Source organism: Myotis daubentonii, chromosome 16, assembly GCF_963259705.1.
Source record: "Myotis daubentonii chromosome 16, mMyoDau2.1, whole genome shotgun sequence".
In the NCBI taxonomy this organism is placed as follows: domain Eukaryota; kingdom Metazoa; phylum Chordata; class Mammalia; order Chiroptera; family Vespertilionidae; genus Myotis; species Myotis daubentonii.
In genome coordinates, this window is record NC_081855.1 from 20931911 (window position 1) to 20948226 (window position 16316).

General features: G+C 52.7%; 1 protein-coding gene across 7 annotated transcripts in view; it reads right to left on the reverse strand.

Moving 5' to 3' along the window:
• The window catches only part of CTNS (cystinosin, lysosomal cystine transporter), an 18252-nt gene continuing 1936 nt past the window's right edge, over nucleotides 1–16316 (reverse strand). For 3 of the 7 annotated variants that reach the window (XM_059669075.1, XM_059669076.1, XM_059669077.1), the window contains 12 exons: nucleotides 16184–16256; nucleotides 15512–15591; nucleotides 11051–11129; nucleotides 9571–9655; nucleotides 8241–8344; nucleotides 8006–8137; nucleotides 4711–4810; nucleotides 4505–4624; nucleotides 3375–3545; nucleotides 1567–1684; nucleotides 1245–1359; nucleotides 1–914 (listed from right to left, as the gene is read on the reverse strand). In XM_059669075.1, the coding sequence (XP_059525058.1) occupies nucleotides 800–914; nucleotides 1245–1359; nucleotides 1567–1684; nucleotides 3375–3545; nucleotides 4505–4624; nucleotides 4711–4810; nucleotides 8006–8137; nucleotides 8241–8344; nucleotides 9571–9655; nucleotides 11051–11129; nucleotides 15512–15572 (1200 nt within the window). In that variant the 5' untranslated portion in view covers nucleotides 15573–15591; nucleotides 16184–16256 and the 3' untranslated portion in view covers nucleotides 1–799. Of the gene's footprint in view, nucleotides 915–1244; nucleotides 1360–1566; nucleotides 1685–3374; nucleotides 3546–4504; nucleotides 4625–4710; nucleotides 4811–8005; nucleotides 8138–8240; nucleotides 8345–9570; nucleotides 9656–11050; nucleotides 11130–11325; nucleotides 12815–15511; nucleotides 15592–16183; nucleotides 16257–16316 lie in introns of those variants that run through there. The other 4 variants (XM_059669074.1, XM_059669073.1, XM_059669078.1 and 1 more) reach the window with 3 other exon arrangements.

Here is a 16316-nt window from a genome sequence, read left to right on the forward strand (position 1 = left end):
CTCGGCGCACAAAAGGAAACGGGTTTTAATCCAGGATACAGGCCCCTCATTGAACTTGTAGTAAAAAGTTGGAGAGTGGATAGACAATCTCAAGGCACATACAAGGCATGTTTCCAGAGGCTGCCATCTGGTGTCAACTGGTTGGGTTTGGAGGGAAGGGGATTTGGGATCAGAGCTGGCCCATGGGTCTTATGTGAGGTGGTCTCAAGTCCTTCTCTGAGGCTACTGAACAGCCCAAAATTGGCGAGTCTCAGGTCTGGGGGAAGTGAGGGGAGGCAGGCCTGCCCTCCTCCAGGGGAGCTCACCATTTGGCGGGTCCAAGAGGCCTCTAAGGCACGGAGTGAGTGAGTGTGAGTGTGTGTGTGTCTTGTATCCAGACACAGGGGAAGGAGCAGCTGAGGGTTTCACGTGGGCCCCTGACTGGAAAGTGGAGGTAGGCAGACAGCTACTCACTTCCAAAACATCCCTCCCAAAAAGCCAAAAGGGGTGTTAATGTGATAAAGAGCCACAGGGTGTTGGGAGTGAGCCCAGTTCAGAACCACAGGGTGCTGGGCACCTCAAGACCCAGAAATACTGTTTCTTTACTAGGCGCTGGCCAGGGCCCCCTGTGCCTGCAGTCATGGAAGCTGGGTTATGTAGAATAAGTGTCAGGAAGGGTGTTCAGACTCAGAGAAGGGACCCCAAGGCCCAACCCCAAAGTCCCAGCCCCTCTGCCACCAGCACAGCACCCCTCAGTCCACTGGCCACAGCACCTGGCTGCTTGGTCTCTGGGAACAGCAGTGACACCAAAGCTGCAAGTTCAGTCCTTCAAGCTGCTCCCAGAAACACTGGTTGCTTGAGGCAAGGCCTGCTCCCAGCTCCTCGTCCAGTCCTGGTTGGCATGGTTCTCAGAACCTGTGGGTGCTGCCTGAAGCCTTAAAGAAAATAGAAATGGCAGCATCAAGTCGCAGGGGGGCCAGGTGACTGGCCAGTAAGACCCGAGGGGCCGCCAGCAGCCAGCCTTTTAATCTCGGAGCAGAGTCAGGCGTCTGTCTCAGAGGGAGGTTTCTCCCCGGCCCTGGAAAGTCCTGGACGAAGGCAGGCTGGTTCACGTTTAAGGTGTTGGGCCCTGAGGAAGAGAACGCTTCTCCGATGTGGCACACCGAGCCAGCCCTGCACTCCGGGCCGCTCTCCAGCCTCCTGGCTGGGCGCAGGGCCCGGGCCACTGACACTGGTGCCCTAGGTGCTAGTTCACCTGCTCATACCCGGGTTTCCTTCTGTACAAGCAGAAGTGCTGGATGAAGAAGACAACGTCGAAGAAGATGGAGAAGATGCCGAGTCCAAACTTGGTCGGGTCTCCAAAGACCAGTGTCCAGTGGTCTGTTAGCCAGAGGGGACAGAATCTGGTTTTAGGCTGGCAGCTCCCGGGGTTGTAGAGGGTGGGGGTCCTCACCTGTCCAGGAAACCGCCAACCCTGCCCTTGCAGATGCCCCTGGGGGGACCTAGGGGCTGGGACTGCTTGGATTCCCAAGCCGGGGGGCAGGCTTGGGGGGTGGGGCTCGCCCGGCCCACCGCTGGTAGACTCACCATTGTTGTAGGACTGGAGGAACATCTGGAGGAGGCTGAAGCAGCCCCCAGTGAAGTCCAGAAGCACGTTGCCAATGCTCCAGCCCTCGGTGCTTTTGTAGACAAAGTTCATGTAGGCCTGGGCAGCCAGACAAAGACACGGAGGGCGGTGAGGGGGCTGGGTGGCTGCCTCATGGCCTCGTGACGGCCGCTCCAAACAAGAGCGGCTCTAATTCCTCCCACTCGTGTGCTCCGGCCTCGGCTCCAAAGAACACGGTGACCTTTGGGCTCTGACAAGGCGTGGCGGAGAACAGCTTGGGTGGTCCTGGGGTCTCATCCGCACGCAGTAAGCAGGGCCCTCTGCCTCCCCCCCTGCACCGCACAGCCCCGATGGAGGGAAGCTGGCATGCTGCTTCTCCATCTTCTTCCCCCTCCCTGTTCCAGGACAAAGCCCTCTCGTGGTTTTCCAGCCACTCGGATTTTCTCATCTCCCATGAAGACTCCCCCCTCAGCCTGGACTCCATGCTGTGCTTGCGACCCGGGCTGGGAGAACCGCCTGGTCCGGAACACCTGCTCCACCACTGGCGCCCGGTGCCTGGGGCGTTCTCCTAGCCTGGGTTTCTCCAGCTGTAGAGTGGGCTTACCTCCCGCCTCAGCCCTGCTTGGGCGCCGGGGTCTCTGGCTCAGGCTTCCCGGGTCTAGTGGGCGGATCTACCGGACACCCCCTCCTGCTGCTGCCAGTGCCGCACCTCCTCCCTCCAACGCCAGCACCCTCGAGAGGGGTCTTCTCCCAGTCAGCCATCAGCCAGGCCCCCTTTTCTGTCCTCTCGCACCCTCTCCATACTTGCTGCCACCTCTCCAGTCTTGGACAGTTTCAAACGTCTCCAAGTTGGGACTCCTGCCTCCCAGGTTTCCCAGCCCCAAGCTTTCCCACAGTCAGGGACCCAGGCCCCACTTCCCCCAAGACCTGCCCCCACCCCAAAGCCTTCTTCCCAAGCCCCTGGTGCCTGGCCCCACCTTCCTTTAGCTCAGCACTGCTCGGCCTGCCAGCTGTCCTTGCTGCCTCCACGCTTTCCTGCCTGCGGGCTGTGTAAGCTGCCCCCAGCCTGGAATTCCCCCTCCTCTCCTGGCCACAGAACTGAGTCTTGTCTATCCTTAGGGACTGGCTGTTTCAGGCCCCCCAGGAGACTGGCCTTGACTCTGGCCAAAACGTTCTCCTTCCTGAGCCCACGGGCATGAGGTCCCCTGTGCTGGGGAAGCTGAAAAGGGGCTTCTCCACAGAGAGCGAGGTGAGAACGAGGCCTCCACTTGTAAGTGGAGTCTGCAGTTGGCACTTGTGTCATAAGCGATGCTGTCCCCGGCCACTCCAGCAATGGGGCAGGCATGCTTGACTCTAAGTCCCTGGATCTGCAGAGGCCTGTCTGAGCGCTCGAAGGAAGCTGCTGAGGGCCCGCAAGGAAGGCCTGGATGGGAGTGGAGGTCACAGTGGTGGATTCCCTCCTCCCACCTGATCTTTCAGGGCTGTCGGCTGTGGTAATGGGGCAGAACTGAAGCCGCTAGGAAAGTTGGGATGGAGAGACCTGCACCACCCCTGACTCTCAGCTGAGTGTGAGCTCAGTCTCCGCTGAAGTCTTCGTGAGATTTTGGCGCCAGGGAAGAGCAGGCGGCGGTGTGGCCAGCTTTCACCCGGTCCCGTCCTGCTGGGCCCATGGCTTCCACTGCGGCTTCCCATGCCTGGTCCTCGCCCCAGCCAGGACAGGGCCGGGGGCCTGTATCTCACCCCCTTACCCCGGTGGCCACATGGAAGGGAAGGAAGGCCCCAGAAGTACCTGCGGAAAGTACTTGACCAGTGTCACCGCGAGCTTGATGTAGGAGAAGCAGAAGAGAAACTGCAGCCACGTGATTACCCCGACTGCGGCCAAAATCATGATGATGAGCGCGAAGAGCCACGAGAGCACCAGGAAGCCGATGGCAGGCCAGGACACCCGCTGGTCGCCGCGCTGGGGATGAGAGGGGGATGGGGAGGGAAGTGGGCGTGGGTGGGGGCAATGCCCTTGTCACTATCAGGGTCTCTAGTTCAGTCCTTCTTGGACTTTCCAGAGCCCAATTGCTTCTTGTTTCCACAATGCAGAACTGGGTGCCTCCCAGAGACCCCCAGGAGCAAAGGATGTTGGGGATGGAACCCAACACCATCCCAGCCCAGGATTGTTCATTCCGTGATGCCGAGGGAGCCTGACCACTCTGGAATCTGTCCCCACCCTTCCCCTTCCCCTTCGCCCAAGCTCCACAGCAAAGAGTAAGAAAACCTGGAAGGTTTGTGAAGGTGGGGCCCAAGCAGCGTGGCTGGCCATGCGTGTATGAAGGGGACTCTGTGAGGGAAGTGGTGCGCCCACGGGGAAGTGAAAGAAAACACCACGTCAGCGACCAGACACATGGCCCAACGTGGCTGAGTCCAGACCCCCCAGGACCTCTCGGGGCCCTCGTGAGCCTCCTCCTCACACTGAACCCCAGCTACCTCCACCGGCTCATGGTGGCTCTCACTGCCCCTTGGCCTTCACAGTCAGTGCCCCAGCTGGGGGTGCCCCACCCTGTCCCTCTTCCCCATGGCCACAAGAACGTTACTCACCCCACGGACTACACTAAACACCAATTCCTGAAGCCCTCCTTCCCCCTCCTTGCTGGCTGGGCCATGCTCTCCCCTCCCCTCAGCTCTCCGCCTGCTGGGTCATCATCATGCCTCTCTCTGTCCCTCACTCCAGACCTGGGGGAGGGGGCAAGAACTTGGGCTCGCGGTGTGGTCCCTGTGCCTGGCCTATTATCTTGGCCCAATAATCAATCAGATGCCGAGCGATCAAACACGTGTCCTTTCTGAGGGTCTCTGTGTCTTTAGAGTGAAACAGCAGGTGGTGGTGGGTGCTGCCTGGCAGCCACAGGGAGCAGGTGCCATTCCCTCTCTCACCTCGTACAGGAGGCACTGCACCAGGACCACCAGGGTGAGGGCCACGGCGTGCAGGCTGAAGAAGATGTCGTTAACCGCCACAGGGTTCACGCCATTCGGGTATTTGAGGAAAAACTGCTCCTGTTGAGGGGGGTGACGAAGCTGAGTGGGGGGCAGCCAGGCCAGGAACGGCGTGGGCTGGGCTGTGGTGGCGGGCAGCGCCATACCTTGATGTGTGGCATCCAGAAGAGGCCCACGTTGAACACGCTGTAGGCCACGAAGCCCGTCAGGTTCAGGGTAACGAAGTCGAAGCTCAGACCGACAACACTGCGGGAGGGGGGATGGAGACGGCAGGTGAGCCGCCGGTGAAGGCAGGGGCGGGGGGCGGGGAAAGAGCTCCCAGCACATGGGAAGGAGGGCCCGGCGGAGCACTGGCCCTGGGCCCCCCTTCCTGCCACCGTCGATGCCACTCAATCCCACCCTCCTGGGAACCAGGTTCCTCCTGCCTCAAGTCCTGGCCCCTGAGGGAAGCTCGGGGCCTCCTGCAGAAAGGAGGTGCCTCCCCTCCCTGGCCTCCCGCTCAGCAGCTCTGCAGGAGGCCCACGTGGTGAGGTGATTGTGGGAAAGCTTGTGTCCTTGCTGCATGAAGACGCAATCGCAGGCCCACTTTGTCCTTCTTTCCTCCCAGGGATGTATAACTGTCGCACAATATCCTTTTCATTTCAGAAACACACCATAGTGATTTGTTATTTATATACATTACAAAATGATCCCCACAATAGGTCTAGTTACCACCTGTCACTACACGAAGTTATTACAATATTATTGACTATATTCCCTGTGCGATACCTCACATCCTCATGAGTTATTCATTTCACACCTGGAAGTTTGTACCTCTTCATCCCGTTCACCTACGGCACCTACTCCCCAATGTCTCCCCACGACCCCGCTCTGGTAACCACCAGTTTGTTACCTATACCAATGAGTCTGTTTGTTTTGTTTTTAGATTTCATATTATAAATAAAATCATCCAATATTTATTTTTTCTATTTCACTTGGCATACACCTTCTAGGTCCATCCACGCTGTTGAAAATGGCACGATTTCATTCTTTATTATGGCCGAGTGATGTTCCACTGTATATATGTACCACATCTTCTTTACCCATTTGTCTATCAATGGACACTCAGGTTGCTTCCATATTGCAAATACTGCTGCACTGAACCCAGGGGTGCATATATTTTTTCAAATTAGTGTTTCTGTCATCTTTGGATAAATCCCCAGAGAATTGCTGGATCACATGGTGGTCCTATGTTTAATGTTTTGAGGACCCTCCATACTGTTTCCCACAGTGGCTTCATCATTTTAAACTGCCACCAGTGTATGAGGGTTCCCTTTTCTCCACATCCTTTACAACACTTCTTATTTTTTGACTTTTGAATGATAGTCATTCTCACAGGTGTGAGGTACTATCTTGGGGTTTTGAACTTCATTTCCCTGGTAGTGATGTTGCGCATCTTTTCATGTGCCTGTTGGCCATCTGAATGCCTTCTTTTGAAAAAAGCTCTGTTCAAGTCCTCTACCTACTTTTTAATCGAGTAGCTTACTTATTTTGATACTTATACAAGTTATTTGTACATTTTGGCTATTAACCTCTCTTCAGATATATGACTTGCAAATATCATCTCCCATTCAGTAGGTTGCCTTTTTGTTTTGTTGGCTTCCTTTGCTATGCAAAAAGCTTTTTAGTTTGATGGAATTCCATTTGTTTATTTTTGCTTTTGTTGCCCTAGTCTGAGAAGACATATCCAAAAAAAATGTTAAGACTGATATCAAAGAGCTCAATGCCCATGTTTTCTTCTAGTTTTATGGTTTCAGGTCTTACATTCAAGTCTTTAATCAAAATGGTGTAAGATAGTGTCCAGTTTCATTCTTTTGCAGGCAGCTGTCCAGTTTCCCCAACGTCATTTATTGAAGAGACTGTCTTTACCCCATTGTATATTCTTAACTCCCTTGTTATAGATTGACTGTGTATGTGTGGGTTTATTTCTGGGCTCTCTATTCTATTCCATTGATCTCTGTGTCTGTTTTTGTGCCAGGACCATGCTGTTTTGATTACTACAGCCTTATGGTATAGTTTGATATCAGGGAATGTGATACCTCTTTTTTTTCAAGATTGCTTTGGCTATTTGGGGTCTTTGTGGTTTTATACCAATTTTAGGATTCTTTGTTGTAGTTCTCTAAAAAATGCCTTTGGTAATTTGACGGGGATTGCATCGAATCTGCGATTGCTTTGGGTAAGTGTGAACATTTAAACAATATTAATTCTCCCAATCTGTGAGCATCGTATATCTTTCTAGTATTTGTATTTTCATCAATTTCTTTCTTGATGTCTGTTTTAGGAATACAGGTCTTTCACCTCCTTGGTTAAATTTATTCCTAGGTATTTTAATTTCTTAGGTGCAGCTGTAAATAGGATTTTCTTAATTTCTCTTTCTGAAACATTGTTATTCGTGTATAGAAATGCAATTTAAATGTCTTTCCTCCACATATACTCTAGGTGCCTTTAAAACGAGTTTTGCTGTGCCCCAGGGTGGGTGAGTCCTCACACAGGGCCCTCGTAACATCCCTCTCTGCTACAGGCCTCCGTGTGGGAGATGGGATGCCCTTCGTTACCATGTCTCCATCTCTCCTACCCTTCTGTATGTGGTCCCTCTATCCTTTGTTGTGCAGAAGCTGTTCAATAGGACCTCAGTTCTCTCTCTTTTTTTTTAACATATTCTTATTGATTTCAGAGAGGAAGGGAGAGGGAGAGATAGAAACATCAATGATGAGAGAGAATCATTGATGGGCTGCCTCCTGCACACCCCCTACTGGGGACTGCACTCGAAACCAAGCATGTGCCCTTGACCGGAATTGAACCCCGGACCCTTCAGTCCACAGGCCAACGCTTTGTCCACCGAGTCAAACCGGCTAAGGCTAGGCCCTCAGTCTTTTTTTAGCAGGAACTGCTCTATATGTAACATAACGTATATTCGTATATTCATATATTCCGAGTATGTCTGTGGGAGGAGGTGAGTTCAGGGTCTTCCTACACCCATATCCTGGCCTCGCCTCCCTCTTTGTTTTTATAATCGAGGTGGGAAGGTTTAATCTCCAAGGCCGAAGGATCCACCTCCGGTACTGTAGCACAGCTTGACTTTCATTCCTCCAGGGCTGGATGGACCGAGATAAGAGAATCTTTGGGTGGACGTCGCCCCCACTCAGCCCGTTCTCGGCTTCACTGAGAAGCCCCATTGTGTTGCTTTCACAGGGAGGAGCTAAACTGGGCAAGAGACCAACTGCCCAGCAGTACAAGTGCCACCACAGGCTCTTAGAGCTCTCACCTCAACAGCTTTCTAGAAAGGGCAGGAAAGGAAATAAGCAGAGGAGGGAAGGGCTGAACCTGTGCTACCTACTGCCTCGTGGGAATGCCCGTCATACGGGCACCAAACGACCCTGAGTGTACAGCTCAGCAGATTACCTTTTCCGCCTCCAGTTCATGATCACCTGCGGGTAGAAGGAGATGGACCAGGCGGCAAAGTAGATCCAGCCAACCACCTGGTTTATGATACTGACGACGTTGCTGCGGATCACCAAGAAGCGTATCCTTGGGCTGGAAAGGATTTGGAGACCAGGATGAGCTGAAATGGGGCTCCCAAGAGAAACCCCCACGGGCCGGCGCTGCCTTTCTTCTCACCACTTACACCCCAGCTTACCCGGTTTGGCTGGAATGATTTTCGTGCAGAAAAACAGTAATTTGTCCCACATTTCGAGATGTCACTTGAAAAGAGGACTCTGTCGCTCCGGGAGGCACCACAACCTATAGGAAAACTGAATTCGATCCAGTGCCATGTATTTGTTGGGACCTGAGTGTCCCGCTGCAGACCATGCACTAGGAGATGTGGGGACAGATCACACAGGGTCCCCGCCTTCCGGGAGCTTACTAACAAAAGGAAGAAACACGACCGGCAAGCCAACTGGAACCCCCATACACCGATGTGTTATGCTAGACTCTCTGAGCAGAACGGGTTCTGCCCTTGGGCCTACCCTTGGCTCATCTCTGAGGGAAGGTGGGACGGCTCCCTTCCTCTCACCAGCCAGCGATCTGTGGATCAAGCCACACCTCAGAGAGCTGAACGCCAGGACCTGCTGTTAGAACCACTGGCTTTTCTTAGCCCGCAGCAGGCCTGATACCCTGGGGCGGGAGAAGCTGCGTCTAATGATGTGTGATGCTCACTATGGGATGAGCTGAGATTCCCTTCTCACAGGAAGCCCATGCTTCCACACGGTCTGCTTGCCAAGGGGCTCAGGGCCAGTTTGCAGCCCATTTCTACAACCACACAGGGCCTCGCGGCATGCCTTATGGTCATCAATTCCATCCCTGTATTCATCTTGTCTGTTTTTTGTTAAAACCCTCGTTTACTTTATACTGCCTCCCCTATTGATGTTTTTTATCTAATTTATCAGTAATTGGCTCAAATCCTTAGTAAGGCAGAAGCAGGGTGTATACTAACAGACAAAGGCATAAGGGCTATGAATAGTTATCACTGTAATACCAGACAGACTCTGGCACTGGGTTTTGGAAATAACACTCAACCAGTGGGATCTCAGAACAGTGCTTTGCAAACCTTAATGTGGACTCAAATCATCCAGGGACCATGCTCATGTGCAGATTTTGCATCAGTGGATCTGGCACGGGGCCTGGGAGTCTGCATTTCTAAAAAGTTTCCAGCAGGGACAATGCTGCTAGGCCTTGAACACCCTTTGAGTAGCAAAGCCTTAGAAAACTATCTTAAGAATGTCTTCTACATTCACAGAACCATTTTCTGCCTTACATTTCTTACCATCGCCTTCCTAATTCCGTCTACACAGCATAAGACGCCCCCTCAAGGAGACCAACAAAGCCAAAATCAGAGATTTCTAGAGGGATGGGACGGGGGCAGCCCACAGCCTATAAACCAGGTGGCCCACTTCCAGAAGCACTCAATTAAAATGTGTTTTGTTACCCAGCAGTTCGCTACCCACCAGTTAAGGTTCATTACTTACTTCATCCGGCAGCTCAAGGATAGTGATATTTTTTGAATGAAATGTGATTTCAAAAGTGATCACCAAGGTTGCATTTAGGGGATGCCTGTGGGGGACAAGAGTCTGATCACTACTGCGGAGTGGGACTCTGTGTGATCTCAACCCACCTTTGGACTTCCCACGGGGCCTGTCATTCTCAAGCAGTTAGGGTGAGGAAGTGCTATGTGCTCAATCTGAGGGGAGAGAAGGTGGGCTCCCTGCTCCTTAGGAGTTTTCTATCCTTTAAAAAAATATATATATTTTTACTGATTTCAGAGAGGAAGGGAGAGGGAGAGAGAGATACAAACATCAATGATGAGAATCATTGATAGGCCACCTCCTGCATACCCCCTACGAGGGATGGAGCCCACAAACCATGCATCGTACCGTGACTACCTGGTTCATAGGTCAATGCTCAACCACCGAGCCATACCGGCCAGGCAGGAGCTTTCTATCTTTATCAGAGGAAAAGATGTCCTACTGGGGCTGACTGAGACCACAAGAAGGTGTGAAACTGGCTGTGAATGCCAAATAAGGTGTCCAGAGGCCGACTGGACGATGACACCTGCTCTGGTGGGAAAGGCTTCGGAGAGGCTCAGGTCTGAGCAGGGAGCACTGTGTCCCCAGAAAGCCATGAGGCATGTCTGGGCAGCCCATGGGGGCTCAGGTCTGCACTGAGAGGCCTGGCGTTAGTTTAGAAGGCAGTGGAAAGCCACTCCAGGGTTCTGGAGAGGGGAGAGCTGTGGTGAGGGGATGACATGTCAGATTCACCAGGTGTCTGGGTGCAAGCGGCCGGCTATAGACAGAATGTAGGTCTGTTGGGAGCCTTGGTACCAAAGCTGTGGTTTGAGAACAGACTTCCCAGGAGGGATGAGGAAGAGGAGAGGGGGAGAGAGAAAGGACAGGGCTCCAGACCTTCCTCTACAGGATCCATGTGGCCGGGAGGCAGGTGCAGGGGGAAGCAGTGAAGGGTGCAGAAGAGGGAGGCTCTCAGCACAGTCTGAACTGGGTCGGCACCCTCATGCCGGAACCAGCAGAGGTCAGCAAGACAGACTCTCAGTGGAGGCTAAGTGTGAGGGTCTCACAAACGGGATCCACAGATGGAGTCCCTTCTGCTTTAGGAAGTGATCTAACGAGTGCTCAGCTCCTGACCCCTGACCTCAGGGCTCTCCTCAAATACTTAGAGCCTGCGCAAGGGCCACTCTGAAGTCGGCATCAGCTGCTGGCCACTCAAGGACTCTTCTCGGCTGGGGAAAAAAGGCTCATGACTGGGGAGAAGCCTCCTTCCTGCTCCTCCCCCCGGAAACAAGGGTTCTGTGAGTGGGGGAAGAGAGACTCTGGGACCTCGGTCTGCAGCCCAGGGCGGGTGCCTCTCTTCCTCTGGCTGCTCTGGAAGTGAGGAGGCACGGAGCCGGTGGGGCGACGAGAGGGGCCGAGGGCAGCTCTGGGCCTGCGCACTTACTGAAGGGCGATGCGGACATCGGCTGAGCTCCCATTTTCCAGCTTCACCGTGGGAGGAACAGCAAGGTTGACCGTCGACTCTGGAAGGACCCGAATCAGTGGCATTAGTCATGAGGTCAGAGACGCAGGCCCACAAGGAGAGACGGAGCAGGGCCCCTGCCATCTGAACTCAGGAACGATGTCCCATGATGACCCCTATCTTCTAGGAAAGACACGGACGTTCTGAGGGACTCAGTGATGCGACTGGAAACCAAAGCCCTCATTGTGCTCTCTCACCTCCCGCTGCCATTGGAGGGAGACGCTGCCGCTTCCTCCTCCCCAACATCACGGGCTCTGAGGGTGTGCAGCCGAGTTATCGGAGACAGTTTTACAAACTAAAGGCATTCAAGCCACAACCCGGGACTGGAACACGCGACTTGAACCACCTCTTCAGATGGAAGGCACAGGGTCTCCTCTGTTTGTGGAGCTTCAGTGGCCCTGCAGAATGGGTCTGGCCTCTCCTTGAGCATTTCTTCGATTATTGTCAGCTGAGTCCAGTGGTGTTGGCAGAGCCACATCCTGGCAACAGGGCTCAGGTGCCAGGGGGTGGGTTTCATTATCTAAGTTCAGCCAGGCGCAAGGAACGGACGCAGTTATCCGGGCTCAGCCAGGAGTGACAATTACAATGAAGCCACAAGAATGAAGAATTACAGGTTGATCTTTAACCATGATTTCACATAATTTCCTTTGTCTTAAACTCTAGTAAAACTTCCTGGAATCATACTGTATAAAATACATGTGCTGCACCAGAGGGCCAGCTGTCCTACTCGGTCCCAGCTTTCCCTACTGTCTCTGTGTCTGTCTCTTTCTTTTTCTCAATCCCGCATCAACCCTTCTCAGGACTCGTGTCTGCTCTCTAGCAGTGCTGGTCGAGGTCCAGGAGAGAAATACTTATACTCAGACACATGGGCCCAGCTAACCTGTTTCTCAAAAAACCCTGTTGGGTTCCCATATGAACCTGAACCCAGCTCAACCCATTCACTGATCCCCCTTCCTGAGGCCGACTCTGCTGGGGACTGCGAGGGGAGACTGATTTCCTCTTGGCTTTGAGGTGTTAGCTTAGGATGAGGTAGACAAACAGGCGCCCAGGGCGAGGGGAGAAGCAGGTGTGGGAGGCGAAACACTCCAGAGCAACTTGGCTACAGAACATGAGTGAGTCAGCCTCTCTCTGACCTCTTCCTGTGTTCTTAGGGCAGCACCTCCCTCCCCCCATCCCAGGTATGCTCACAGATCCAGGCACCTGTCCACCTCCCCTCCCTCACCTCCAGGCCTGCAGGATGACACACAGCAGAAGGTATGGGCATGAATCTAGAATGGAAGTGGAAGGGGGCCCACAATAGGAAAGCAAATGCTCAACTTGATGAAGACGGCCCTTGTTGGGGTAGTGGCCGCAGGCAGGACCCAGGTCTCCCTCTCCCCAGACCATGAAAGGCAGAAGGCAAAGAACTGAGTTTAGGCGCCCAGGTGGGAAGGGCATTTAGAGGTTCTCCACTGTCTGATCCCCCTTCTCAATACCCCTACCTGGCAGTTTCTCTTCCTCTGCCTGGACACCCAGGAGTAACCCCATCTCCTCCAACGGAAGGGCCAGCCTAGAACTTACGCTCCTGGGCCTGGCTCTGCTACCCGGGACCTCTCAGACCCTATCTGAGCCACGTTCCTCATGCTGACCCTGCACGTGTGAATGCAGACACAGACTTTGTCCCGTGTCTGCAAGTCTCCAGGTGCAGCTGACTCTATCAGGGTCGCTCTGAGTGGCACTCCCCCCCCCCCCCGCCCCCTCCCTCCGCCCCCTGCCCTTGCAGAGGCCAAGCTGCACAGAGTAGGAAAGTCCCTCCCTTACGTGTAGCCTTGGGGCCTGGAGGCAGCTTTGACAACTCCACCTCTCCTTTCTCACTCACTGCTCCCATAGACAACCTGTGGCTTTCTTCTGGGCTTGCACAGCTGGGGTAGGTCCTTGCTGTTACTTTCCATCTAGAGCTGAGGACCATACCGGATGAGCAAGACGGTGACAAGATGGTACCCAGGACAGGGACACTGAAAGTGATGCCAGGCAGCCACCAACACCGCTGGGTCCCCAGGGCTCTGCCGGGACTGTGATCAGGGTGAGTGGGAGATCCCCAAGGCCTCTGCTCTTCCACCGTCTTTCTATTTCAAAAGCGGAGTCTGTGGACGCTCAAAGAACCAGATCAAGGGATGTTTACTTCCCTCTCAGTGCTCAGCAGCCGAGAGACTGGGCTCTGAGGTCAGACAGATCCATTCTGGCTCTGTCGCCCCCTAGCTGTGTGACCCTGGGTGTACGTAAGCCTGTTTCCTCCCTGGTAACATGGGGAGAATAGTACTACCCACCTCACGGGGCTTTGTAAAGAGAAAGCGATGTCTGCGACTTTCCACACTGAGTGCTGAACAATTGCTGCTGACTATTCTTAACACCATGTAAACAAGGCAGGACATTTTTTTTTTTAAGTGGGAGGCAGTTAGAAAACTGGCATTATATCCTGGGAAAGCACACTTTAAAGTTTGCCCTGGGGCAGGAGTCTCTGGATACAACATTGGAATTACCAAATGAATCTTAATAAGACCACCCCAAGTTACCTCTAAGGAGTGTGTTTTCATATCTCTCTCTCTCTCTCTCTCTCTCTCTCTCTCTATATATATATATATATATATATATATATATGTTTTTATTGATTTCAGAGAGAGGAAGGGAGAGGGAGAAAGAGATAGAAACATCAATGATGAGAGAGAAGCATCTATCGGCTCTCCTGCATGCCCCCTACCAGGGATCCAGCCTACAAGCCAGGCATGTGTCCTGACTGGGAATCGAAAAGGGGCCTCCTGGTTCATGGGTCAACGCTCAACCACTGAGCCAACCTAAGGGCCCTGACGATCACTCCCCAAAGCAAGGAGAAGACAGGCCCGCCCGACTGAGGTCAGAAAGCCAATTCCAGTTATTGATTTTATGGTGGTTTCCACTGTTTATGACACTCAGGAAAGGAGGCAGAATGGTAAAATGGAGTAGGGGCCCTACTCAGGTCCCATCTCAGTTACTGTCTAGCTCTGTGACTTTGGGGAGGACCTTTACCCTCTCTGGGCCTAAATTTCCCCTCTGTATAATTGAGGTGGGTTTGCCGTTCTTCTCTAGAGCAATGCATCAGCATTACGAATGGGGCTTCATGTAAAGCCTACCAATGCCCGTGTGTATTTGCAGACCAGGGCCTTAGTCCTAGAGAATGTGACCCAGCAGGTCTGGAGTGGGGCTCTGGCATCTGTACCAAGAAACACCAGGCTGCACGCGGAACCTGCTTATGCACAAGGTGTGACTGTAAAGTAACACGGCTGATTTTTTAACAAACCTGAAAGAGCTGGTCAGGTACTTATGTTCTCAGAGATTTAAGAGGCCGGATAACTGTGATGGTAGACAGCCACTGAGCCGGGCTCTTGACAAGCTTGCATAGAATTTGTACTGTTTGAACAAGGTTGATTTGAAATCTTTGGTCAGGGATTTTAAGATCTGTCTGATTTTTGACAGTGGCCAGAACAATGGGTCTGGGGTCCTAGAAGTGCTCAGCACAAATTCCTTCTGTGGAAGGCATCTCAGCCGTGTTTGGGGCAGTGGGAGAATTAATAGAATGATACAGGCCTCTAAGAGCCCTGCACTAAAAGTCATGCCCTGTAAGGATGTACAGACCCTGGTGTGTTTTTTGGACAACGAGCCAGTGTTCTGCGAGGCCCCCCCCGGCCCTGTTCCTCAGTCCCTCTTGAAGGGAACGGTTTTCTCATCTTACGAGGGGATGCTGGGCAGGCTCTTTAGGACTTTGTGGCCTGGCAGATCCAGGCTCAACAAGGTGGCCACATCACGCGCCTGCAGCATCTCCCAGAGCCCATACCTCCCTCCGTGAGGTCCACAGGGCAGGAACAGAAGCCCTTCTTTACAGATATTATCCCAGATTGTTGGGGACCCACAGTTTGATTTTGGTAATACAGATAACGTAATAGGGACCCCAGCACAGAAGGCCGATTAGTTATTTATTATTTAGAAAAGCACACAAGAATGTATTGCCTGCAATAAAAACATATTTAGGAAACTGAAACAAGAGCCATTTCTCCCCTGATTGCAGGTCTCATGGGGTCCTTAGAAGTTAGGGGATATGTGCTTATCGGGGAGAGAGAGGGGGAAGGGAATGGCCCGGGTGTGCTCCCTGAAGGGAGAGTGCCAGAAGGCCAACTATTTATGGAATCATCTGACTCCTTGTAAAACTCCTGGACCCCAGACCTGGGTCTGCTCCACCACCCTGTGGCTGCTTGACCAAGGGCCCGGCAAGCCCACACAGTCTGGACAGTCCTAAATCCTTGGCTACAAACAGGTCAGGCTCCTTACTCTATCTCCCTCTTTACAAAGTTGATGACCCATTTCTAAACTTACCACATTTCTCTATGAGCGTCAGGGGGAAAAGGATAAAAACAATCAGCCAACTCCTTATCATGTTCCTCAATTTCAAAGAGCTAGTGAGAAAAACAAAGAGCAAGAGAAGTTCGGGTTAAAGTTGAGTCAGCTCAGCAACAATGTGTCCGTGGGGTAGTGGCCACAGAAGTGCCATAGGCCGCCTGGAACCATGGCATGAACTGTTCATCAAACACTTTCACTTCACGCCTGTGGCCTCATGGGCTTTGCCTCACCAGCTTGGAGAACAGGACTCCAGGGAGGGCTTATCTTTAATATAATAGCGAAATGGGCTCAGAGAGACTAAGTGGGTTGTGTAAGGGCCCACTCTGAGGAAGTAGGCAAATACTGAATTTTCTCCTCTTCGACTGCTTCTTGCAATTTAACACAAAGAATGCAGTTTTACTGGTTTAGAATTCTTTTTTCCAAAAATTATTAAAACTGTGGTCAGATATTTGACTTTGTGAACCTACAAACCTTAAGGAAATTGACTTCATTCCCTATCTTGGGATACGAGCCTAAGGGTTGTTATTTTCCTCCAAACTGTCAAAAAAGGCAAAGCCCAGCTGTTCTTCCTTTCTTCAGCCTGAAAGCCCCCGGAGGGCGGGGCCGGCTCCTGCCCACAGGGAGCCCAGCCCAGAGCTCAGCACTTACTTCCACCGGAGTTTCGGAAGGGTCCCCTTCTCCAAAGCAACCGGTAAACTCCGCGATCAGATTCAGGCGGCAACTAGGCGGGAGGCGGGGAAGGGGCTCGGACCACCCCCCATCACCTTGACAGCACGGTGAG